General features: G+C 34.5%; 1 protein-coding gene across 3 annotated transcripts in view; it reads left to right on the top strand.

Moving 5' to 3' along the window:
- The window catches only part of EPB41L4A (erythrocyte membrane protein band 4.1 like 4A), a 201,601-nt gene that overhangs the window by 105,489 nt on the left and 70,236 nt on the right, over positions 1 to 25,876 (top strand). For 2 of the 3 annotated variants that reach the window (XM_072597432.1, XM_072597430.1), the window contains exons 7-11: positions 3,839 to 3,926; positions 12,171 to 12,259; positions 12,952 to 13,015; positions 21,919 to 22,010; positions 22,813 to 22,890. In XM_072597432.1, the coding sequence (XP_072453533.1) occupies positions 3,839 to 3,926; positions 12,171 to 12,259; positions 12,952 to 13,015; positions 21,919 to 22,010; positions 22,813 to 22,890 (411 nt within the window). The remainder of the gene's footprint in view (positions 1 to 3,838; positions 3,927 to 12,170; positions 12,260 to 12,951; positions 13,016 to 21,918; positions 22,011 to 22,812; positions 22,891 to 25,876) is intronic. The other variant, XM_072597431.1, reaches the window with a different exon arrangement.

Raw genomic sequence — 25,876 nt, 5'->3', positions numbered from 1 at the left:
TGTGTGTCTCTGTGTGTGTTTATCATGACAAATTACTCATCCTTATTTTAAATTCCTGAAATTTCTTCCTTTGGTTTCCTTTTTGCTTCTTTCCTTGGTATAAATGTTTGCTATCCAGTTGTGATCTTCCACAAATAAGTGTACTTTATATTTAGGAAATAGCAAGAAAGCCAGAAATAAGACTATACTTTCCATATTGTCTAAGGATATTTGTCAGCAGAACAGGTACTCTGATAACGTCCATGCTTTCCTTGATAGAAATTCTGAGAAAAGGCTTGCAGTGTTAAAGTTATAATTCAGTTACACTCATTTTAGTTAAATCCTTTCTATAGGGGATGTTTATGGGGGAGGAGCTACATTTACTAAAACATTCTTTTTAAGCACCATTCCCTTCTAAATTTAACTTTACTCATATCAAAGAAAAAATATTTGTAGAATTAATTTGTTAACAAAATATTTGCTTAAAGAATAATAGTCTTTATTTTTTATGAGAAGTAAGAGCAAGGTATTAAATTGCAATAAGGAAAAACCACTATAACAGCACGTATTAGGGTCTTCCACCGTGATCGGAGAATTCATCATTTTAGGTTTTCCCTGGAGAACTGCTCAAAGAAAGCTTATTCATGTATCTTGGAGGGAAGAGAGTTAGTGCATTTGAAAATAATTCTTTTTTTTGTTATTTGTCAATATTCATCATATTTTCCATTGGCCAGCTATTAATTTTTTACCACATAATAATGATAAAGAACAAATATAAGATGCAACTTATCCCCATTTTCCTTTCTGTATTTATACAGAAGATAAAATGATTCAATCATGAGATAACCATGTTGAAATTTAATGCTTCTTAAGCTTTCCAAATGTGACCATGCAAAAAGCTACTTTTTATGGAAGACATAATTTTTGATTATTTATGCAAGTACTAAAACATAAATCAGCGTAAAGGAAAGTAAAAAGCCTTAAGTATTTATATTTTCTATAAGCATTGAATATCTGCCAAAGGTATACTTTGATTCTTTTGAATGATGTGGTCCAGAATTACTTTATAGATCTTCTATATCCACTAGAGTTGAGGATGTGATTCATAAGAAGCCACACAGCACATTTTCCTTTACAGGAGGGGTTCTTAACCTTTTTAACCCTAGGACAGTCTGGTGAAGCCTATGGATTCCTTTTTAAAATAATATTTTCAAAAACATAAATAAATTGCATTGATACAGTTATCAAATTTTAAGTTCACAGATCCCAGAGTAACAACTCTTGCAGAGGAAGCTGGTAGATATACTAAAAAAGAATAGAATGACAAAGTTTGGGGTTTCGGTTAGTTAAAATATAATTTGGGGGGGGTTTTGTTTTTTATTGTACCCATTTGTTGTACCTGTAATTGCTTTATAGAATTCCCAGTGAGGAAACTTCATCTGCCAAATACCAATACATCCCTGCCGCACAACTGGTTTTAGATGGTTGTCCATGGTACTGAAACCTTAGGTGATTTGCACAGGGTTACGTTGACAGTTTGTGTCAAGGATGGGACTTGAATCCAGGCTCTGCTGACCCCAAGGCTACTTTTTTATGGGCTATGCTGCATTACTTCTCAATTAAATAAGGGAACAAAATATATGAAGAATTTTGAGCTTATATATGCATAGAGAGTTATAATCTTAGAAGATTTAATATAGCAATATTATGAAATTACCCTTTGGTCAAAAAAAGAAGACTTAATACTTTTTTGTGTTATATATTATTGAATTCTATTCTCTCTACTTCCAGTGAAAGATTTACATTAAACTAAAGATCAGAATTCTAATCAGTTCTCTCATTATTGTTTCTTAAGGAGGAGAAGCCTTCACAAGGATTTCATTAGAGGGTTTTTTTGTCATTTTATAAGACTATAACTTCAGAGGATGTTAATACCATTCATTTATCTTTTCGAGGGCAGAAACTCTTGGTTTTATATCTGTGACCCCAGAATCTAGCACAGTGCCTGCACATAACAGGTGTTGAATGAGTTCTTGTTGAGTGATTGGTGCTGGTTTGGTGTTAGAGATAAAATTAAGTTTAAAAAAACTTTGGAATAAAGCAAAATTATAAAAAGTTTATTTCAAAGAATCCAATCAAGTAAGACAGTACTTAAATTCTTGTTTCTTAAAGGGAGAGGAAAGCTTCATTGGGATTTAAAGCTTCCTAGAAGACTGTTTATAATGCATAATTTATAATAAACTTCAGACTTATAATAGATAGCTAGACCTCCTGGGACAAGTCAACTAGTATTTATTAAACACCTATTATATACCAGACACCATGCTAAGCACTTTTAGGATACAAAGAAAGGTGAAAACAGCCCCTGCTCTCTAATGGGAGAAACAGCATTCTATAAGCAAACAAGATGTAGAAAGGAAAAATTGAGGATAGTTTCAGAGGAATGAAGGTAAGTGTCCCCTCACAATCCTAATGACTTTAAGAGTCATAGAGTAAATGAGATAGTACTCAGGAGAAGCTTTGTTATATTTTCATGATCTTAAGAAAGAAAAGGGAAGGAAAAAGAAATATACACTAGGAAAAAAAGAGAGAAGAAGGGGGTAGAAGGGAGACTCAATATGTAATCAGTGTTTTCAAAAAGAAAGCTGTACAAACCTGGAAGAAAAGGTGAGAGGAACAGACTACATATAAATCTCACTTCAATCTGAATTCCCTTAAAGAAGAAAAAGCTATTGCTGAGATCTGATTGGCCCCAGCTTCCCCTGTTTCTCTTAGGGCATAAAAAGTCCCAGTCACATGGAGTCTGAATCCTCCTACTTCATAGATATCTAATGACCAGGCTGTGCCAGTGACTGTGTCCTTCATATCCTGCCCTGATGACCAAACACTTTTCCATGTAAAGCTGACAAAGTCAGGGGGAGGGGGATGAGGAAGATGAGTGCCACTAGTATTCTTGCTGCATACTTTTGCTATGTTAGGGCAAAGTAAACTTCCTTTTCTTAACTGTTCAAATACTTGGAAATAATTCCTGTCATTCCAATATCAGACCTAAACTACGAGAGTGCTTGTGTTAGAACTGCCTCCAATGGACATAACAGGTCATTCTCAAAGGAAAAAAAACCTGAGCTATCAACTAAAAATCCAGATCACTAATGGTGAGAGAAATGAAAGTTAAAACAACTCTGAGATTCTACCCCTCAACTATTATATTGACAAAGATGATGGAAAGGAAAATGTCAGTTGCTGGTGGGGCTGCTAGAGGACAAACATACTGCTGCACTCTTGGTCCAGTGAATTGGTCCAGTCTTTCTGAAAAACAATTTTGAACTAAGCTTTAAAAGTCATTAAACTTCAAAAGTATGTACCCTTTGTCCCAGCGATATCACTACTAGATTGATATTCCAAAAGAAATTTTTTAAAAGAGGAATATTATCCATATATACAAAAATATTTATAGTAGCTCTTTTTGTTTATAGCAAAGCACTGGAAGCAAGTAGAATGCCCATAAATTGCGGAATTCTAACCAAATTTTGGAATATGAATGTAATGGAATATTATTGTGCTATAATAAATTGTGAAAGGGACAATCACAGAAAACTGGTAAGATTTGTATGAGGTTTTATGATGTGAGCAAAACCAGGAGAATAACTTATATAGTAACAGCAACGTGGTAGAAAAAAATAACTGAAAGACTTAAAAATTCTGTTCTACTAACCATAGCTCAAAAGAACTAGTAATATAACATAATCTAAGACATGAAAATTAATCATGTTTTCCTATAACAAAATTAGAATGTTTTAGTTTCTTCAGCAGTATAGTAACTGTCATTAATATAAATTTATTTCTTTGCAAAATATAGGGGTCTAGTCCCTTTTGAGGCAGAAATAAAATACTTGGGAATTGCCAAATCCCTGGAAATGTATGGAGTTGATCTCCATCCTGTCTATGTGAGTATTATTTAGCATTAAATATATTATCTTTTCTTATTGTTCAGTTACATCTGACTCTTTGTGACCTTCAGGCTTTCTTGGGAGAAATAATGGAGTGGTTTACTATTTCTTTGTCCAGCTCATTTTAAAGATGAAAAACTGAGGTAAATAAGGTTAAGTGACTTGTCACACAGTGTCTCTGGCCAGATTTGAACTCAGAAAGATGAATTTTCCTGACCTGGGTCCTGGTACACTGTCCACTATGCTACCTAGCTGCCCCCAATATCTTTTGAAAGTCACCAAGTTCACATATAAAAAACTATAATCAGACTATTTTCCAACTACAGAGTACTTTTATATCTCAGTTTGTCAAGTGCACTTTGGAAAGGAAGATGGATCAAATTTACCCATAGAAAAAGAAATTCATTTTACATGAAAGTTTGTGATTATATTCAGTAGTAGACAATTACCTGAATGCAGAACGGATAATGACTCTTAGGAGCTAGGCAGAAGTGTCCAGAAGGTACAAAATTGACTATCATTGATTCTATTGGGCAGGAAATGTGAAGCTATTTCAGAAAATTGATTATGTGGTCACATTCACAAAGATGACTTCATAGGAAATAAAACGCCAGGAAAAGCAGGTACTTGTTTTATTTTTTGTTGTTTGGGACTCTTGTTCATGTTCTCCCCAAAGTACTCCACAGTGGTCTTTCCAAATGGGCAAGTGACACATTAGGAGAATTCCGGTGGAGCTGTCTGGCATTCCTTAGTTTGCCACATGACCAACTCATCTTCTCTTTTTGTCATATGATAGTTTGGTTTATTTTTTTAATCCCATTCTATGAAGTTTCTCTTGGGAAATTTGTTGTGGCTTGTCTTAGTTCATTGGCAGAGTGGGCAGAGCCTGGGGCCTTGAATCTGGAAGCTCTGAGTTCAAATCTTGCTTCAGACACTCGTTGACTCTAGGTCAGTCACTAAACCTCTCTCAGCCTCAATTACCTCATCGTGTTCAAAACAGAGACAATAACAGCATCTGTCTCTCAGGGTTGGTGGGAGGATTAGTTTTTGATAACATATGTAAAGAGCTTTGCAAACTTTAATTATATGTACTACTATATAAATGGTAGTGGACGCTCACATCTATCACAAGCCTTTCCATCGCCTTCTGTGTGACCCTCATGTTTTCTTCTTCAGTGAGTAGTAATTAACTTCTTGCTGCCATACAGCAATACCAATTGAATACTGGTATTGAAAATATGGGCCTTTTTTTCCAATTTTCCAAGATCAATACAATTCTCTCTCCTCTTCCTTATCAATTCTAAGACCGTAACATTATGTGTCTGTATTTTCTGTGCAGTTGTAAATACTGTTGGCCAAGTCTATAGGTTTTCATATACAGCTGTCTGTTCAGAAGTATGTTAAAATGTGTGCAATAGACAACCTACTCGTGAGAAATTAATATTATTTCAATATTTAAGTCTATTTTCATTTATGTGAAGAATGTTTTTAATTTGATTTATATATTTCTTAGGTGAATATTGAAGCTACCCTATCAAATCTTTTATAACTTCTGAAGTTAATTTGGATGAGTTTTCTCTTTTTTAACTTTTTTTCTGTTAGGTTTTGTCTAAATATAGCACTGTTAATGATTTGTATGGATTTTACATCTTGAAAATTTGCTTGTTATTTCAATTAATTTTTACTTGACTCTAATATTTTCAGCATCTTATTGTCACTAAAGTGATAATTTTTATTTTCTTTGCCTATATTTATTCCCTCAATTTCTTTTTTTTCATATTCCTTTAGCTAGCATTTCTAGCACTGGGTTAATTATTAATGGGGAAAATGGGCTAATTGGCTTACTTAGAAAGCCTCTACTTTTTCTCTATTACATATAATGTTTGCTCTTAGGTTGAGAGAAATACTATTTACTATACTAAAGAAAGATCCATTTATTCCTGTTCTTTCTGGAGTTTCTGATATAAATACTGATGATTTTTGTCAAAGGTATTTTCTGCATCTATTGATATAAACATAGTTTTTATTATATTGACATGGTTTATTCTATTTATATGTTTCCTTATGTTGAACCAACTTTGCATTCCTAGTATCAGCTCATCCTATTCATAACATAATCTTTGTAATGTGATATTGTAGCCTATTTGCTAAGACTTTATTCAAAATTTTTGCAATAATACTTTAGGAAATATAGAATATAGTTCTCTTTTTCTGTTTCTCCTTAGTTAGGCATCAGTAGTTTATTTATATCATATAAATAAATTGAGAGGTTACCATCTAGTTTTATTATTGCTAAGAGTTTGAAATATTAGATTTGTTATTTTGATGTTTGATATAATTCAAGTGTGAATCCACAAAATGCTGAAATTTTTTTCCTTTGGGAGTTCATTTATGTCTTATTTAATTTCTTTTTCTAATATTGGGTCAACTTCTTTGGTTAATCTAGCATTTTCTAGGTTATCAATTTCATCTCATAATTTGTAAAAATAGTTCCTTTTTTGTAGGTTCTGCTTTTTAATTTTTTATATCAACAGCTTGGTTTTCCTCTCTTTTTTAAAAAAATCAAGTTAGCTAATTGTTTATTTTAATAATATTTCTAAGAAAAATTGGCTCCCAGTTTTATTTATAATTTTAAAGATCTTTCAGTTTTAACATCTTTAATTTTCAAATTTTTCCTTTGTTATTCTGTTCTGGATATTCCACTTATTATTCAGGTGATTTTGAAAATTGCCTATATAAATAATTGATGTTTTTTCTCTTTCTCATTAGTTTAAAGCATTTATAGATTTAAATTCACCGAAGGAATGCTTTAGGTGCATCCTATAAGGTGTTTTATCATTATTGTCATTTTCTTTGGTCAAATCTCCGATTGTTTCTATAACTTGTCCTTTGACCCACAAGTTTTTTAGAATTATGTAGTTTAATCTCCAAATAATTATTTTTAAGGATATTTTACTGAATATAATTTTGATTGCATTGTGAATGATGCATTTAATATTTCTGCTTTTCTACTTTTGGGGGAGGGGGAATATAATGGCCATCAATGTAGGATCTTTTGCTATTTTTGTTTTAGTATAATCTAGTGCCTCTCATTGAATAATGTGATTAGAGAAGATCTTTCCCATCAATGGGCCTGGGAAGATTTGTAGGAGGGCCCACACCTTTTGTTAATGAGGTACTGGTTCTCAAGGGTTGTGTTGCTCTCTGGCTCTGAAAAATGTATAAGTACTCTGAGGTGAGGTTTTACTTTGGGGCTTAGTTTTTGGAAGAAGATTTGTGTGCCAGATGAGACTCTGGGAAGCTGTTAAGTAGCCCCCTGGCTTTGAAAACCCAGATGTTGATGCTTCTCTCTCTGGTAACTATGTATGTGTGGTCAGGCAGTTGCATCTGTCTGTAGATTTTTGATGTATGTATTGCTTACTGTCAGACAGTTTGGAAGCACTGTCTGTTGATTTAGATTTCCCCTGAGCTAACTGAATGATACACGTGCTTGATTAAAGTGATTGTTGACCCCTCAAAAGTTGCCTTTCCTTTTAGAAATTCAGATCTAAAAACCTGTGATGGCAGATCCCCCTGTGAATGTTGGGATGCTTACTGTTACAGTGAGGGCTTTGTGGTCAAATTTTTTTTAAAGTGAAATGAGATATATACCTGAGAATATGGAAATTCCTTTCTAATCTAATTCAGAATCACTAAGATCTATCATCTCTGATTTTTGAAAGTTCTTTTTAGATCCTTTATTTTCTTCTTGTTATTTTTTAGTTGCTACATTAAGGGATACATTAAGTTCACCTGACATTATGCTTTTACTGTATATTTTTCATAATTTTGAACTATTCCTTTACTATGTAACATATATAGATATATATATATATATAAGATGCTATATTATGTTACATAAATTATCTTTTTGTCAATGGTGCCTTTAAGCATAATATACTCTCCCCCCTTATTTCTTTCTATCTTGTATATATTTACTATAGCCTTATCTGAATATCATGCTGTTACCTTTGCTTTTTAAAGCTCAGCCTAGGTATGATAGGTTTTATTCCAGCTTCTCATTTTAACTCTATGTGAATCTTAGTTTCCGATGTTTCTTGTAAACAACCTGTTGTTGGATTCTGCTTTTTAATCCATACTACTCTCCTCTTATTTTATGGGTGAGTTCATACCATTCACATTCACCAGTACAATTGTTAAATGTTTATTTCCATAATTTTGTCTTCTTGAACTTTTTCCTCTCTTTAATTTTACTTCCCCCCCCTTTTTTTTTTTAACAAATAAGAAAGAGATAGAAAAGATGTTTTTCTGATACTTGGAATCTTATATATATATATAATATTATATTATTGGATTAGTCCATTTCCTCTTTTATAACTCCTCTCCTTAACTTGTCCCTGATCCCAGGTATTTACTCTTTCTTTCTTTCTTCCTTGTAATTCCTCTTTTATATTTCTCCCTTCAACATTTGGTATTACTTTGTTTATAGCTATTCCCATTCCTATCCTGCCCTGCCTCTTAGATGCTTTGCTGCCCATTGTCATCCTTCTTTCTTCCTATTTTTCTTTTTAATTTAATACATTTCTGTACTGAGATCTGGTGTGTGTGTGTGTGTGTATGCATAATTGTATTTGATCTTCATTTATCCAATTCAATTGCAATGTATGTTTCATCTTATTCTTCTCTATTATTCAGTATTATTTTCCTTATTATAATTCCCTCTCTTCTCTTTTATATTTAACTTCTCCTAAGACAATTAAAACAGAAGAAAACTACCTACAGACCTTCTATCATTTTAATTTTTTCTCTATGACTCTTAAATTATGAGGGTTCTATGAAGATATATTTTTTAGTCCTCCTGTTAATATGCAAAGAATTTATCCCCATATATCCCATACATTTTTACAAATACAATTACCTTTCAATGTTTCTCTTGGTATTTCCATTTCTAAACGTCTACTCAGTTCTGGTCTTTTCATCAGGAATTCTTTGAAATGGTCCTTTCCATTAAAAGGACATTTTTTACACTGGATGATACTTAGTTTTGCCAGATAGGTTTATCCTCAGTTGTAAACCTTTATCTCTCACCTTTTTGAGTCATTCTAAGATTTTTCTCTTATTTATAATGGCAATTGTGAAGTCTTTTGCAATCTTTACTGTAAGTACTTAGCATTTGAACTTCTTTTTGGCTACTTCTAATATATTTTTCTTTTCTTTGACCTAGAATCTCTAGAATTTGCCTATAATATTCCTGGGTGTTTTCATCTTGGCATTTCTTTCAGGAGATGACCCGTAGATTTTTTCAATTTTCACTCGACCCTCTAATTCTAAGAGTTCTGGGCAATTTCAATTAGTAACTTCTGAAATATAGCATTAAGACTTTTTTTCAAATTATAATTTTCAGATAGTAAAGTAATTTTTGTTTTGTTTTGATATTTCTTGTTTTATTGTTTTATCATTGTTTCTGTCTTGCCCATTCTAATTTTCAGGGCATTGTGTTTTTGAATGTGTTTTCCCATGGTCTTTTCTAAGATATTAATATTCCTTGCTGTTTTTCCCTCCTTAGATTTTCCATTCTGTATGTCTTCCTTGAGATATTCCTGTCATCTTTGTGACCAGGGCTTTACCTGGACTTGTTGTAAGGTCATTATTTTCTTCAGGGTTCATCCCCTAAGAGTCTTGCCCAAGGTTCTTCATGTTAATTGGAGACTTCCTTCATTCCCTCATAAGGGGAAAGGAGGAAGGAAAAATGAAAGAGTTGGGAAAGTAGCTGTGCTTGGATCATGACACAAGGTGTGGGGTCAGCCTGGTTCTTGCAATAATGACCCTTGCTAGGTCCCTCCTTCAAGGAACTGTGGGAATGCTTTAATTTTTGACTTTGCCTGGGAATTCCCACTTGTCATAAACTTCCTACTGTAGGCTCTGCCTAGGGGCCTTCCCCCTTCCTAATGAGCTCAAGGATTACTGCCATACTGAGATCCAACCTCAGACTTCAGGAATGGCTTAGGCTAGATTTTGCCTACCTCCTTTCTCTTATACATCGGGTTGAACACTATTCCTTCCCACAACCCCACTACCCTGAGGCTAGTCTTTCTGCTAGAATAAGTCTTGGTTGGGAGCTTTTAAGAGTGGATCAGCTTCAGATTCTGTTTTTTGCAGTGCTGGAATGAACCCCCACAGAATAACCCCAGGTTGCTCCCTCCTTCAGCCAAGCTAAGTCAACTAGCTATGATTTAAGTGAGGCTTGAGCTGGGATCCCCATACTGGGCAGCCTAAAACACTCCAAAGTAATTTTACCCTGTAGCTAGAAAGTCTTCTGGGCTTAAGAAGTACAGTTCTCAGGGTAAGAGTACAGTGACTGCCTTTAAAACTCCAGGTGTGGCTGCCTTTATTCCTTTTCTCTGAGCTTGACTCTTGACCTGCCCAGGCTTGTCTATCCCAGGATTTCAATAGGACTCCAGAGAGTCCTTCTGTAGATTCCTGGCTTGGGTGGGGGTATTTAGAGGTGATTATTTCCTATGAAGCCTGAAAGATGGGCTATTTACAGGGGACTTAAGATCCTCTACACCCTAGCATGCTGACAACTCGCATTGCCTCTGTAATCTAGTTTTGACTGGGCCCTCTCTGTCCTAACAGATTCCCTCTCACTCCCCACTTGCATAACTTGGCTACTGTTCTGGAGCCTCCTCAATCTCTCTTTCCTGCTTCTCAGATGATGATATTACCTCTAACTTAACTGAAAACATTGAAGACATTCAACATGAGATACCTCTATTGCTCTCCTCATCACCTCCAAAATCCTTAACATCTTTCTTCACTCTCTTCTCCTTTCCCTTGTGTTATCTTTCACCAGATTCCTTCTTCTACTCACACAGCTACTGCCTTCTGTCTTCATCTTTCTTGTATTGCAGTAGCCTCCTAAATGGGCTTCCTACCTCAAACTTTTACCCCTCTCCAGTCCATTCTATGCACTGCTGCTAAAGTGATTTTCCATAATTGTAGATCTCAACATGTTATCCTTCTGCTCAACCAACTCTTCCATTAGGATGTAAGTTCCTTGCAAGTAGTAATTATTTCATTCATTATATTTGTATCCCCAGTACTTAGCACAGTGCCTGGCACAGTCACTTAATAAATACTGGTTGATTGATCATGGTTGGGCATTAGGTAGGAAGAAGAGAGACTAATTAGAACCGTCTAATAGGTGTGGCTATTCAAAACCTCTGGGATGTGTGTATTTATGTCTAAATGTATGTAAGAAGAGGATATGGTTGAAACACTAGGCTTCACAATTGGCTAATAAATTTTAAGTTGGATGAGACTTCTAGCGCTGTATCCCAGAGAGATCAAACAAATGGGAAAAGGACCCACATGTATAAAAATATTTCTAGCAGCTCTTTTTGTGTTGGCAAGAATTGGAAATAGAAGGGATGCCCATCAATTGGGGAGTGGCTGAGCAAGCTGTGGTACATGAGTATAATGGAATACTATTGTACTATAAGAAATGATGAGCAGGCAGACTTCAGAAAAACCTGGAAAGACTTATATGAACTGATGCTGAGTGAAACGAGCAGAAACAAAAGAATATTGTACATAGTTACAGCCACATTGTGTGATGACTAACTTTGATAGACTTGACTCTTCTCAGCAATGTAAGGTTCTAAAACAACTCCAAAAGGCTCATGAAGGAAAATGTTATCCATATCCAAAGAAAGGATTACAGAGTCTGAAGGCAGATCAAAGCATACGATTTGCTCTCTCTCTTTTTTGTTTTGTTTCTTCCTTCTCATAGTTCATTCCATTGGTTATAATTCTTTACAGCATGACTAATGTGAAAATATGTTTAATATGAATGTATATGTAGAGCCTATATCTGAGTGCACACCATCTTGGGGAGGGGAAAGGAAGGGGAGAAAATTTAAAACTCAAAAGCTTGTGGAACTGAATTTTATAAACTAAAAATATATAAATTTTTTAAAAAAGAAAAAAGTTGGATGGGGAAGCTAGATTTAGACAATATGGAAACTTGTCAAGATTATATGTCTAGTTTTCTTATAATGGAGTAGCAAATATAATTAAAGTTTAGAAGTTTATACTCTACTTTTAATAGGTTATGAAGTTTTCCTTCCTAATTAAACATTATCTGGTTTTATTGTATAGTCATCTTTAGAACATTTGAGTGGTTTTTTCCAAACAGCAGAGAAATGCACAGTAGTAAATGAGTAACTTTTTTTTTTCCAGGGAGAAGGCAAGTCTGAATACTTCTTAGGTTTAACTCCTGTGGGTGTGGTTGTCTACAAGAATAAGAAACTAGTAGGGAAATATTTCTGGTATGTATGACTTTATAATTTAATCTATAATAATGTCTGTCTACTACATATCATGTATTTCTGATGGGAATACTAGAAAATAAGCAGGTCCAAGGAGTAGCTAATAAATGTCCTCATAAGCAAATTGACAAGTCGAGATAGGTATGTTTTGTTTTCTAATACCTTAGTTTTTAAACCAAAAGGTTCATTTAAAAATTACCTTTTTCCAACACAGAGAATGAACAGTTTTCTGCCAAGAATATCCTGGAAGGTACTCTTGTTTAGGGCTTCCTGGTCTGGACCTTCCAAAATCCACATTTGGGGACACAGCACTACCCAAAAACTATAGATAATGAAAAATCTGTAGCATCTGCATTATGCCTGCTGCTAATTATGGAACTGAATTTCAGAGTCCTTATAGGTTTCAAGTTGCTGGGGGTGGGGTTCTTATAGGACCCACTTAGTGGAGAACCTCAACAACATCATCCATAGAAAGGAAAAAATAAAGGATCAAACATAGAGTCAGGGGCCTACGGGCTTGACATTCTGAGAGAAGAACCCATCAAACAAAAGAAACACAGAATCCTCCATGCACTCAGTGCAAGCTTCATCAAGTTTTAGTCTTTGTATACTTCACTAAACTTCTGTAACTTTCGTTTAAAAAAAAAACCCAACAATACTAAACTAAAAAAAAAACCTTCTGCTTTCTTTAGGCCACGAATCACAAAAGTTCACTTTAAAGAGACACAGTTTGAACTCAGAGTGCTTGGAAAAGATGTAAGTTTATGACTGATACTGGGCAGGGGGGAGGAGCGGGATCTGCTGGGATCCACTTTAAAATGCACTGTTAATTGAAGCTGCTTTTTCTTAGCTGGGGTGGACAAAAATGTATAAAGATTGCCAGCTATTTTCTTTAAGCAGGAATAGAGCAGAATGTACAGGAAATTATAACAAGAAAATGGTTTTTCTCATTCTAGCAGGGAAAAAACCTTTCTATAATAGAGCAGTAGAGGGGTTAATTACTGTAGTACTTGTAGTATTTGTTCTTGATTTGGAGACATTGAATGTCAGGACAGAGATGTATGTAGAATACAAAGGAGGACTAATGTTACTCTAAAGTATATTAATCAACATAGAAGAGATGTCATATTTTATACTTTGACAGCTAGGTGAGAAGTTTTAGAAATATAAAAAAGCACATATGGTTATAGTGGGAAAATGCTTAGTATTTGCTCTTACTCCTAGTGAAGTCTTTCTAGACTACTCTTGTAATGGACACCTTGTTTGCCAGAATCTTAAAGTTTCATGCCTTGACAGGTAGGTATGTTTAAGGAAACTGGGCAAAAGAATGCAGGGGTGTGAGAGCTTCCTTTAATCGTCAGCTGAAAATAATGCTCCCTTGAAGTGCTGTTACAGTAATCTGTGTTTATGAGATGGATGAAAAAAGATCTGGTGTGAAGGTCTATCCATCTGTATTTGTTTTGCATTTTTATGATTTTACATTTATTTGATGTTTAATGCAATTCTAATTCTAAGGAAATAGATGGGGCAATTTATTTTCTGTTGAAATGCTCACTGTAGCAAATAAGCATTACCATTCATATAGGAATCAGTGTATATTTTCCTTTTACCTAAGTGATGACTTGATACCATTTATTCTCCATCTCAAAAAGCTGTTCCATATAAGAAATATTTTTTAAAAAGCAAAGGAAACATCAGCAAAATCAATTAATGCATTAAGAAAAAATCTGTTATATGCAGTATTCTACACACATGAATCTCCTTTTCCCACATAACTCTGTGGAGGATCAACTTATCTTCTTATTTCTCTTCACTGAAGTCAAGTCAGTTCTTTATGAATTTACAGCATTCATCATTGGTTGTTTTGTGGTCATTTTGTCAGTATTCAGGGATGTACCCTTGTTGTATGTTGTTTTTCTAGCTCCGCTTATGTTACTTTGTATCAGTTTATCGCTTTTTATCAGTTTAATATGTCTATGCTTCGTTGTATTCGTCATGCTTCCTGTCTTACAGCAGGCTAATACTTCATTTCATTCATTACCACAACTTATTTGTTTAGTCCTCCAATCAATGGGCATCATATTGTTTCCGTTTTGTCTCCTAGTACAAAAACTGCTGCTATAAAATTTTTTGACATACATATTGAATTTATTATTTTCTCTGTCACTTACTAGAAGCGTGTATCTGGCAGTAGAAAGTGAATTAATTGGATGATTGAGCCATTTAATTTACTTAATATCAGATTGTTTTCCAGAATGCTTGTCTCAATAGATATTACTTTGTAAAGAATAGCAAAATCTTTTAGACAATCTGATAATAAAAGGTAAAAAAAATCAATAAAATAAACTATTGAAATCACTACAAAACTAGAAGAAATAAAAGGAATTAGAAGAAGCTCCCATGCTCAATAACAGGCTACCACAACTGAGTATGCCTTAAAAAATATAATGCCAAACCAACAGAATATCAAATATGGATTGTAAATAATCCAATCTAAGAAAAAGAAATTGAATTAACTATAAAAGAACTACCAGAGAAAAATCTCAGGCCAGATTTATTTACATGACCATGATGTCAGATTTTTAAAGAATAGTTAATGTCTACTGTACACAAATTATTCTCAAAAATTCCTATCCCATACTTAATGACTCCTCTGCAATCTGATAATCCTTTGGGGAAAAAACTAGTTATTCTAGATTGAAAGTACGAATAGTTTTCTAAAGCTGAAGAAGGAGAAACGAGTTTGTAATTTTGTATTATAACCCTCCCCACTTCCAATGAATATATGAATTAGTTGTGAAATCTAAAGTTAACACATCATCATAAATTTTCTAATTATAGAACCATATAAGAGAACATCTGGCAATAACCATTTGAGAGATGCTGGATCCAATCCCCATAAAAGGGAAAAACCAGTACTGTAATGTGGCAAAGAGTCTCTAAATTAAAACTGTAAAATGGAGAAATAAAAAAAAAAAGATAGACTGACTTCTTCAGCCCAGTCCACTCCAAGTAGCACACCCAAGCAAAAAACCCAGATCAACTATGCTCAAAATTGAGAACATCTTTTAAAAAACATGTCTAGAGCCTGGTTTACTCATGGATCATACATCCTGAGTGGGCCCAGGTGTCAACAGCATGGATTGTGAAAGTAGGGTTAGAAAAACCACCTCTTCTGATAAATAGGCCCTTTTTGGACCAAGAAGTCCAATGGGGAGAATGGTTGAAGGAAATAAGCGTTTATAGTGCCTAGTTTGTGCCAACCAGTGTGCGTAAGTGCTTTACAAATATTATTTCATTTTATCTTCACAACTACCCTACTGGCTAGGTGTGATTATCTCTACTTCACGGCTGAGAAAACTGAGGTAGAGATTAAATAATTTGCCTAGTTTCACACAACTGGTATCTGAGGCTGGATCTGAACTTCCTGACTCCATGCCTAGCATTCTAACCACTGCACCTCAGTTCCAGTGTATAATACTGCAGAGGTACTCAGCAGTCATGTCTCCTGTGCCTAGAATTCTACCTTTCATCTCTGCCTCCCAGCCACCTTCAAGTCCCAGCTAAAGTCTCAATTCTACCCGAAACCTTTCCTAATTCCTTTTAAGGTTAGTGCTTTCCCTCTGGTACTCATCTCCAATTTATTATAGCTGCTTTGATGTTGTCTCTCCCATTATATTATGACTGTGAGCTACTTGAGAGCAGGAATTGTCTTTTGCCTTTCTTTCTGCCCACAGCACATAGCACAGTACCTTGCTTAAAGAATTTTTTTCTTTAAAAAAATTTATATTTTATTTTCACCCAATTACATGTAAAAATAATTTTTAACACTAGCTTCATTTTTCTCTCTCTAGTCTCCCCCTCATTGAGAAGGCAAGCAATTTCATATAAGTTCATATAGGTTACATAAGTGCAATCATACAAAATGTTTCCATGTTAGTCATGTTTGAAAGAAAATACAAGATTTAAAATAAAAACCAAGAAAGTGAAGAAAAAGTATGCTTCAATCTGCATGCAGACTCCATCAGCTCTTTTTCTGGAAATGGATATTTTTCATCATAAATCCTTCAGAATTGTCTTGGATCATGGTATTGCTGAGAATAGTTTTACATCATTCATAGTTGGCCAACATACAACGTTGCTGTTACTGTGTACAATGTTCTTCTCAGCTCATGTAAATCTTTTCAGGTTTTGCCGAGAGCATCCTGGTCATCATTTATTATAGCACAATAGTATTCCATCACAATCACATATAACTTGTTCGGCCATGCCCCTATTGATGGCCATTCCCTCCATTTCCAATTCTTTGCCACCACATAAAGAACCACTAGAATTATTTTTACACGTAAAGGTCTTTTCCTTTTTTTTTTTTTTTTATCTCTTTAGGATACAGACCTAGAAGTGCTATTGCTAGGTCATTTGCATGGTTTTATAGCTGTTTGGGCATAGTTCCAAATTGCCCTATAGAAGGTTTGAATCAATATTTACCAACATTGTATTAGTGTCACAGTTTTTCCCCATCTCTTCCAATATTTGTCATTTCCCTTTTCTGTCACATTAACCAATCTGATAGAGTGGGGTTGTAGCTCAGAGTTGTTTTAATTAGCATTTATCTACTTAATAGTGATTTAGAGCATTTTTTCATATCACTAGATAGCTTTGATTACTTCACCTGAAAACTGCCTGTTTGTATCTTTGACTATTTGTCAATTGAGGAATGGCTCTTATTTCTATAAATTTGACTTCTCTTTGTATTTGAGAAGTGAGATCTTTATCAGAGAAATTTGATGTAATTTTTTTTGCAATTATGATTACTATATATGTATATCTCTCTATCCTATTTTCCACTGTTTATTCTACTCTGTCTCACCCTGTCTGTTCCTAAAAGTATCTTGCTTCTGACTTTTACCACCCCTAATCAGGCTTCCCTTTCATCAGCCTCACGCCACGTCATCCCTTTCCAATGAGAGTAAGGTTCAAGTGATGCCCACTGCCTCTCCCTACTCTTTTGTGCCTCTTTTATGTCAGATAATTTACCCCACTCTGTCTCTCCCTTTCCCCTTCTCCCACTGCATTCTTCTTTCTCATCTCTTAATCCCATTTTTTAAGATAATCATCCCATCATATTTAACTTACACCCATTCTCTCTGTCAATGTATACCTGGGTGTCATCTTCCCATTCAAGAATGTAAACAGTTTAAATTTATTGAATCCCTCATGATTTCTCTTTCATATTTCCCTTTTTATCATTTTCTTGAGTCTTGTATTTGAAAATCAAGTTTTCTATTCAGCTCTGATATTTTCATCAGGAATGCTTGAAAATCATCTATTTTGTTGAATGTCTATTTTTTTTTCTCCTGAAGGATTTTACACAGTTTTTCTGGGTAGGTGATTCTTGGTTGTAGCCCTAGCTCTTTTGTCCTCTGAAAAATCATATTCCTAGCACTACAAACCTGTAATGTAGACCCTGCTAAATCTTGTATTATTCTAGCTATGGCTCCATGATAGTTGAATTGTTTCTTTTTGGTTACTTGCCATATTTTCTCCTTGATCTGTGATCTCTGGAATTTGGATTTAATATTCCTGGGAATTTTCATTGTGTGATCTCTTTCAGGAGGTGATCACTAGATTCTTTCCATTTTTATTTTACCTTCTGTTTCTAGAATATCAGGGCAGTTTTCCTTGATATTTCTTGAAAGATGATGTCTAGGCTCTTTTTTTGATCATGGCTTTCAGTTAGTCCAATAATTTTTAGATTATCTCTCATCAATCAATTTTCTAGGCCAGTGTAAAAGCAAGCACCCCGACATACACAGGAGGGCCTCCTATCACAGTTTCTTTGATCTGCTTTTTTAAAAGGAAAGCAGCTTTTGAGGGGTCAACAATCACAATCAAGCAAATGTATCATTCTCTTAGTTTAGGGGAAAAAGTCAGCACCCTGAACTTCAGAGAAAATACAGGGAAATCTAAATCAACAGACAGGGCTTCCAGCTTGCCTAACAGATCAACAGACAGGTAACTGTCTGACCATACATACATAGTTACCAGAGAGAGAAGCATCAACATCTGGGTTTTCAAAGCCAGGGGGCTGCTTAGAAGCTTTCCAGAGTTTGGCCAAACACTTCCAATGAGTAAGCCCCGAAGTAAAACCTCATCTCAGAGTACTTGTACATTTTTCAGAGCCAGAGAGCATCACAACCCTCGAAAACCAGTGCCTCATTAACAAAAGGTGTGGGCCTTCCTACAAATCTTCCTAGATCCATTAATGGGTGGGGAAGATCTTCTTTAATCAAATTATTTAATCAGAGGCACTTGGTTATACTCAAACAAAAACAGCAAAAGATCCCACTTTTCTTACCATTACAGTAGGTTGTTTTTTCCAGTAAGATAGTTTTCATTTTCTTCTATTATTTTCATTCTTTTGATTTTGTTTTATTGTTCCTTTCTGTCTCAAAGTCATTAGCTTCCACTTCCTCAATTCCAATTTTTAATGAATTATTTCTTCAGTGAGCTTTTGTATCTCCTTTTCCAAGTGGCCAATTCTACTTTTTAAAGAATGCTTTTCTCCTGTGAATTTTTGTATCTCCTTTTCCATTTGGCCAATTCTAATTTTTAAAGAAGTATTTTCTTCTTTGAGCTTTGTGCCTCCTTTTCCATTTGGCCAATTCTACTTTTTAAGAAGTTGTTCTCTTCAGTAAATTTTTGTGATTCCTTTACCAAGTGTTCACTCTTTTTTCATGATTTTCTTACATCATTCTCATTTCTTTTCCCAATTTTTCCTCTACCTCTCTTGATTTTTAAAGTCCTTTTATGGCTCTTCTATGGCCAGAGACCAATTCATATTTTTTCTTAGAGGCTTTGGTTGTAGGAGTTTTAACTTGGTTGTCTTCTTCTGAATTTGTGTCTTGATCTTCCTTTTCACCATAGTTAACTTTCTATGGTCAGGTTCTTTTTTTGTTGTTTGCTCATTTTTCCATTCTGTTTCTTGACTTTTAATTTGATGTTAAAATGGGCTCTGTTCCTGGGGTGAAGGGGAAACTGTCCCAAGCTTCATATTTTTTATGCAATCGTTTTCGGAGATAGTTCTGGGGACCTGTAAATTTTCAGTTCTACCAAGATGGTGTGATCTAGAAAGAGGTGTGTTTATTACCCTCCTGGCCTGTGCTCTGGTCTGTGAGCAACCACAAGTACTCTTTTCTCCTCTGGAGCAGAGTCCCAGTTCCCATGTGGCTTCAAGCTCAGTTCCAGAGCAGGGCAAGGAAGAGCACCAGAGGTCAAAGTATGGGCAATACAATAGAGTCCTAGCCCTGGTGCCAGCAAAGGAACCCCTGTAATCTCACCAGTTGTTTAGCCACTTTGCCATCTGTGGGCTAAGAGGTCAGAAACTTCCACTGGTGCCATTGATTCATTTGTCTCTCAAGACTTACTGCTGGTTTGTTGGGGTGCCATGACCTGCATTGGACTTCATTTCACTCTCACCCTCATGCAACATAGCTTTCCTGCTGAATTTTTAAGTTATCTTGGAGTGTAAAATTGTCTCACCCTGTCCTTTTGTGGGCTCTGCTAGTCCGGACTTAAAGTTTTTCTACAAATATTTCAAGGTCCAGTCACTGTCCTTCCAGATATACAATATAGCTCACTAGAAATATGGATGGGTAATGTCTATCCTATGTCAAGCACCAGGTGGATGGAAAGCAGGAAAAGTATGTACATGATATCCACTACATAACCAGAGAGAGCCCATATAAAATAAGACCTCTAGAACCTTGAGGGTAACAAATGTCCGTCAGTTTAAAGTTATGGGCCCATGGAGGATATCTTCCTTTCCATCACTAAAAGTTCACTCTTAGGTGGCTTGACTGCTTCTGTGTCCTCTGCAAACCTGGCATCCTGGATTCACAGTGATCAGTAAAAAGAAGTCATTATGGCAGAGCCAAGTTGGTGGAGCAAAGGCATGGGTTCATCTGAGCTATTTCCCAAAGCTCCTCCAAAATTGTTTTGTGTAACTTAACAATCAACTAAAGCCAAGTACCAATAAAGTGAAATAGATCATAGAAAGGAAAATAATTAAACCTAAATAGACAGGTTTGAATGCTTAGCCCAGATAAATAATTGTTTGGTGGTTGTTAAGTAAAGAATATTCATCCATTCCCCAACTTAGTTGCTGGAGCTAAAGGTTCTTGCCAAGGAACTCTGCTAATCTAGAATCAAGGCATTGACCTTGGCCTGGAAAGAGGAGCAATAATTTAAGGGGAGAATCTTGGAATTAGGGATAACTATGGTCTGATCTTCTACTTATATGGAAGATGTTTTAGTAAAAGTACCAGGAGACATGATCTGCTCTCCTATGCTAGAGGCTACCAGAAGTATGCTTTTCCTTTTGGAACCTACACACTTAAAAGGATAAATACCACACTGTGGTGGTGACTTTGGTGACTTTGAAAATGGTGATTTTGAAGTTGGTGGCTTAGAAGATAGTGAAATCATCATTGCCTTGAGTGTTGCAAAAATGGAAACCCACCACAGGAGAAATTCTTATTCTTCTTTTAGGAAAAACTAGCACATAAAGGTCACAAACACTAAAAGAAATTTATTTCATTAAATTCTTAAAAGAAAGAGGAGCCTGTGCAGTGTTTTGTGCTGGAAATGAACAAGTGAAATAACTTATTTTTTTAAATGTTTAGGAATTGAAGTGAAATTCAATATGTAGTCTTTGGACCTATGTGTCGTGAGGCAAATCAGCATCTTCCCATGACTTGTAACCTTCTCTTCTCCCACCCCTCACCTCGATATTCTTGGCAGTGTCTTAAATCCTTTCTTACTAGGAAAAGAAGAATTTACAGGGGAAATCAAAGCTTTTTGTATTTGAACACTTTAAAAAAAAATTGTCCCCTTAACAATTTACCCAAAAATTCACACAAAGAAAAATGAAAAGAGAAATAACAACAGAAATAATTATTTTATTACCCATTTTTCTATTCGAATACAGTGATTCCTAGAAGCTTCTTTCATCCCTATTTTCATACTCCAGTTGTTGGTTTTTCTACCTGATCCTAAGATGTTGTTTCTCTGTAAGAAACATGGTACACAAGAAGGCTTGTCTTTATTGTTTATGTACTTTCTTTTTAATGTATCTTACCTTGTTCTAAGAAAATAAGCCCTTGTATATTTTCTGAGGAGTAAGGGAAAAAAGGTTAGGAAAGAAATATCTACAAATATCACATAACTGTGTAGACCTTTGACAAATAACTTTGCCTTTCTGGGCATCAATTTTCTTAGCAATATGATGAGGATTAAACTAGATGGTTTTTAGGTTTCCTTCTTGCTCTAAATCTAAGATTCTACGACTATGGTGATAAGAAATTTTCATTTTTTTCCCTTTAATATCTTATCAATCTTATCAGCATAAGCATCACATGTAGTTAAATTAAGTTCACTTTCACATTCACAATTACCATTCTTTATCTCACCAAAGGATGGGCTAGTAAATAGTGGTTCTTTTTTTTAGCTTTGGAAACTCATCAAGACTTTTAAAGCATAGTAGAGGCAGCAATACTTTCAAGTATTCCTTATTTATTTGAGTATTTTGTAATAAAGGAGAATTTTCTGTAGAATTAAAACTTTGTATGATAAGTAATTCTTATTGTCTTTTATTTCAGTGTAATGAAACCTCATTCTTTTTTGAAGCCCCAAGTAAAAGTACTTGCAAGCATCTCTGGAAGGGTTGTGTTGAGCATCACACATTCTTTAGGTAAAGTATAAAAGTTTTATTCATTATGATAATCTAATCGAAGGAATGTTTTCAAAAAACATATCCTAATTTCAAAGAAGATTCATAATTATCTCTCAAAAATCCTTAGTCATTTCCTTGCTGTCTTTTAAGCTTACCTATACACAAACACAAAATGCACTTACAAGCATACATATGTATATAAAAACCTAATCATAACGCATTTATATTTTGGAGAAGTGGTTAGTAATATAATCTAAATTACATAATATCATAATCTAAAACTTTCATAACTGTTCATATTTAACCATGCCCAGCACTATCTGGGAGCACTTTTATGGATCAAATACTTAAAAGAATTTTGCACACAAATGAGATTTTTAAAAAGGAAAAAGAAAATTAGCCCTTGTAATCTGAATTAAGAATTTGATGTCATATATTACTAGGAATTTAAAAGAAATAGGTTAAAGAGCTCAGATAATAATCTTTCAAGGGCACTCCAGCATGAGATTTGTGTCCTATTTTATAAGCAAATAAAATTTGATTATCTAGTGTAAAATACAAATGTGGTTAACTGCTGTTGGTCAAAGATCAAGAAATTTTGAGAAAGTCATATTCCAAGAGAATCTTAAAACTGATATTAAAGATGCTTTAAAAAGCTTATACATTCATGTTATATTTACTTATGCATCTTAAGCTAAGAAAATAGCACTGTTCATCTAACCATCCTAATAAAATGTAATCCTATAAATATCTTGATAAAATGACATAAAAATGTATGTATTTATATAGCATTATTTTGATTTTTTTTCAAATCACGTAGAGTACCAGAGAATGAATCAAATTCTTTGTCAAGAAAACTCAGCAAGTTTGGTTCCATGAGTTATAAACACCGATACAGGTAAATGTTTGATACATATATGCATACACACACACACACACACACACACACACGTTACATAGACAGTAATGTATATCAAGTGTATATGTTATTTATATATGTATATGCATAAATACATGCATTTGTCAGTGTCTGTATGTAGATCTGTACTTGCATAATCAAGAACTAATTGAAATATAATTTTTATTTTATAATATATAGTTTTCATATATATCTGTCTGTAGATGTGCAGAATACTTTTATCTGCTTCTATATAAATTTAGAGTACCTTCAAGCAACTCCAGTTAACTTATCTAATAAATAGATGGTTTGCTTTCTGGAAATTCAGCTTCCCAGGCTGGGAGTTCCATATGCTGACAAAATCACTAGTGCTTCCAGGATTTAAATTTGAAGATAAATATGAAAATGCATACACATATGTTGGTAGAGTGTTTCCTTTTGAGATTTGTAGGGACAGCTCCTAAATTTTGCCTTGGGAAATCCACAGGGTCAAAATCTCTTCTAAGAATAACCTATTATTAACCTATTATTATATCAAGGAACTGTGGTTAAGTTGAGGGCCCCAGGCCCATTCTATTATGATGCTTTTAAATCCATAAAATAAAATAACACAGGTTTAAAAAGGAAACCACTTACTATAGTCATCAAAATATTTTTTAAAAAACAAGTTCATAGAGATTTCCAAGAGCCAAGATGGTAAAATAAGTAGGAAATAGCCTGACCTCTCCCACATTCATCTCCAAGTAACTATAAAATAGTGTCTCAAAACAAATTCTGTAACAGCAGAATCAACAAAAAGATGGGGTGAAGCAATTTTCTAACCCAAGACAACTTGGAAGGTCTGTAGAAAAGGTCTTATTCACAAAGTAAAAGACGAGCATAGTCCGGGGCAGACAGTGTCCTGACAAACCAGCAGTCTACCCTGCCTCAGCAAGCCTGCATGAGGCTCTGAGCTCTGTTTCAGTAGGTGGCTAACAGTCAGGGCTTCCCTCCTCCACTTCCCATGGCCCTGGTGCAGTACAGACCCCCTTGTGGAGCTCACCATAACACCAAGTGAGCAGTCAGGACACTGCAGTTCCAGTACAGCTCCAGGAAAGCAACCAGGACCTGCAGCCACCAGCAAAAAAGCTTGAGATAGTGCCTCTTCCACCACAGGGGCAGAGCTGGAAAAGATGAATCAAAACAAAAAAAGAACCTGACCACACAAAGTGATTATGGTGACAGGGAAGATCAAGATACAAACTCAAAGGACAACAATGTCAAAACATGTACATGCAGAGCTTCAAAGAAAAATGTGAATTGGTCTCAGGGACACAAGTAATTCCTGAAAGCTCAAAAAGGGTTTGAAAATCAAATAGGAGAAGTAGAAGTAAAACTGGAAAAAAAAAGAAATGAGTGATACAATAGAATAATTAAAAAAGAGTAAACAGTTCAATAAAGGAAGCATTAAAAAATGGGAAAAAGTGTAAAAAATTTATTGAAGAAAATCACTCTACAAAGTAGAATTGGCCAACATGAAGAATCAAACAAAATTAAAAGAATAAAAAATAGAAGAAAATGTGAGATATTTCATTGGAAAAACAACTGACCTGGCAAATAGATCAAGGAGAGATCGTTTAAGAGCTATTGAAGTACCTGAAAGCTGTGATCTAAAAAAGGACATGTATAGCATCTTTTAAGAAATTATCAAAGAAAACTGCCTTGATATTAAGTGAGTTACTGGAAGAAATAGATAGTAAAACTATACTACTGGAGAACCTCAACTTTCCCCTCTCAGAATTAGATAAATCTATGCACAAAATAAGTAAGAAAGAAGTTAAGGAGGTAAATAGAATTCTAGAAAAGTTAGATATGATAGACCTCTGGAGAAAACTGAATGGGAATAGAAAGGAATATAGCTTCTTTTCAGTGGTACATGGCACCTACACAAAAACTGACTATGTATTAGAGCATGCATGTAAAAAGGTGGAAATATTAATTGCATCCTTTTCAGATAATAAAGGGGTAAAAATTATATTCAGTAAAGGGCAGTAGAACAATAGATTAAGAATTAATGGGAACCTATATAGTTAATCCTAAAGAATAAGTGGATCAAAGAACAAATCATTGAATCAACAATTTCATTTCATTAAAGAGAATGACAACATACCAAAATTTGTGGGATGCAGCCAAAACAGTACTTAGGGGAAAGTTTATTTCTCTAAACTCTTATATCCATAAAATAGAGAAAGAGCAGATCAATGAACTGGGCAAGCAATTAAAAAAACTAGAAAAATAACAACCACCAAAGTAAAATTACTAAAATTGAAAGTAAGAAAACTATTGAACTAATAAATAAAACTAGGAGCTGGTTTTATGGAAGAAAACAACTAGATGGATAAACCATTCATTAATTTGATTTTTTTAATGAAAGAAAATGAAATTTCCAGCATCGAAAATGAAAAGGGTGAATTCATCATCAATAAGAAGAAATTAAAGCAATTATTAGGAAATATTTTGTACTGCTCTATGCCAATAAATCCAACAAAAGCAAAACATATGAATATTTACAAAACTATAAATGGCACAGATTAGCAGAAAAGATAACAATATCTAAAAAAATTAAAAAACCTAAAATCTTGGAAAAATAAATTGAACAAGCCATCAATAGACTCCCAAATAAAAACCCCCAGGGCCAGAAGTTTTAAGAACATCTACCAAACATTTAAAGAATAATTAATTCCAATACTATATAAACTATTTGGAAAAATAGATGAATATATTTGATAGAGTCCTATCAAATTCCTTTTATGATGGTAGCGACACTAAAACCAAGAAGAGCCAAAGCAGGGATGGAACACTATAGACCAATTTTCCCTAATGAATGTTAATGAAAAAAATTAAATAAAATATTAGCAAGAAGATTATAGTAATATATCTAGAGGGGCAGATGGGATTTATACGAGGAAGGGAGAGGTGGTTCAGTGTTGGGAAAGCTATCAGTATA

This window comes from Notamacropus eugenii, chromosome 3, assembly GCF_028372415.1.
Source record: "Notamacropus eugenii isolate mMacEug1 chromosome 3, mMacEug1.pri_v2, whole genome shotgun sequence".
Classification (NCBI taxonomy): Eukaryota; Metazoa; Chordata; class Mammalia; order Diprotodontia; family Macropodidae; genus Notamacropus; species Notamacropus eugenii.
Note: the sequence above shows the minus strand (reverse complement) of the source record. Positions and strands in the feature narration are given on the sequence as shown.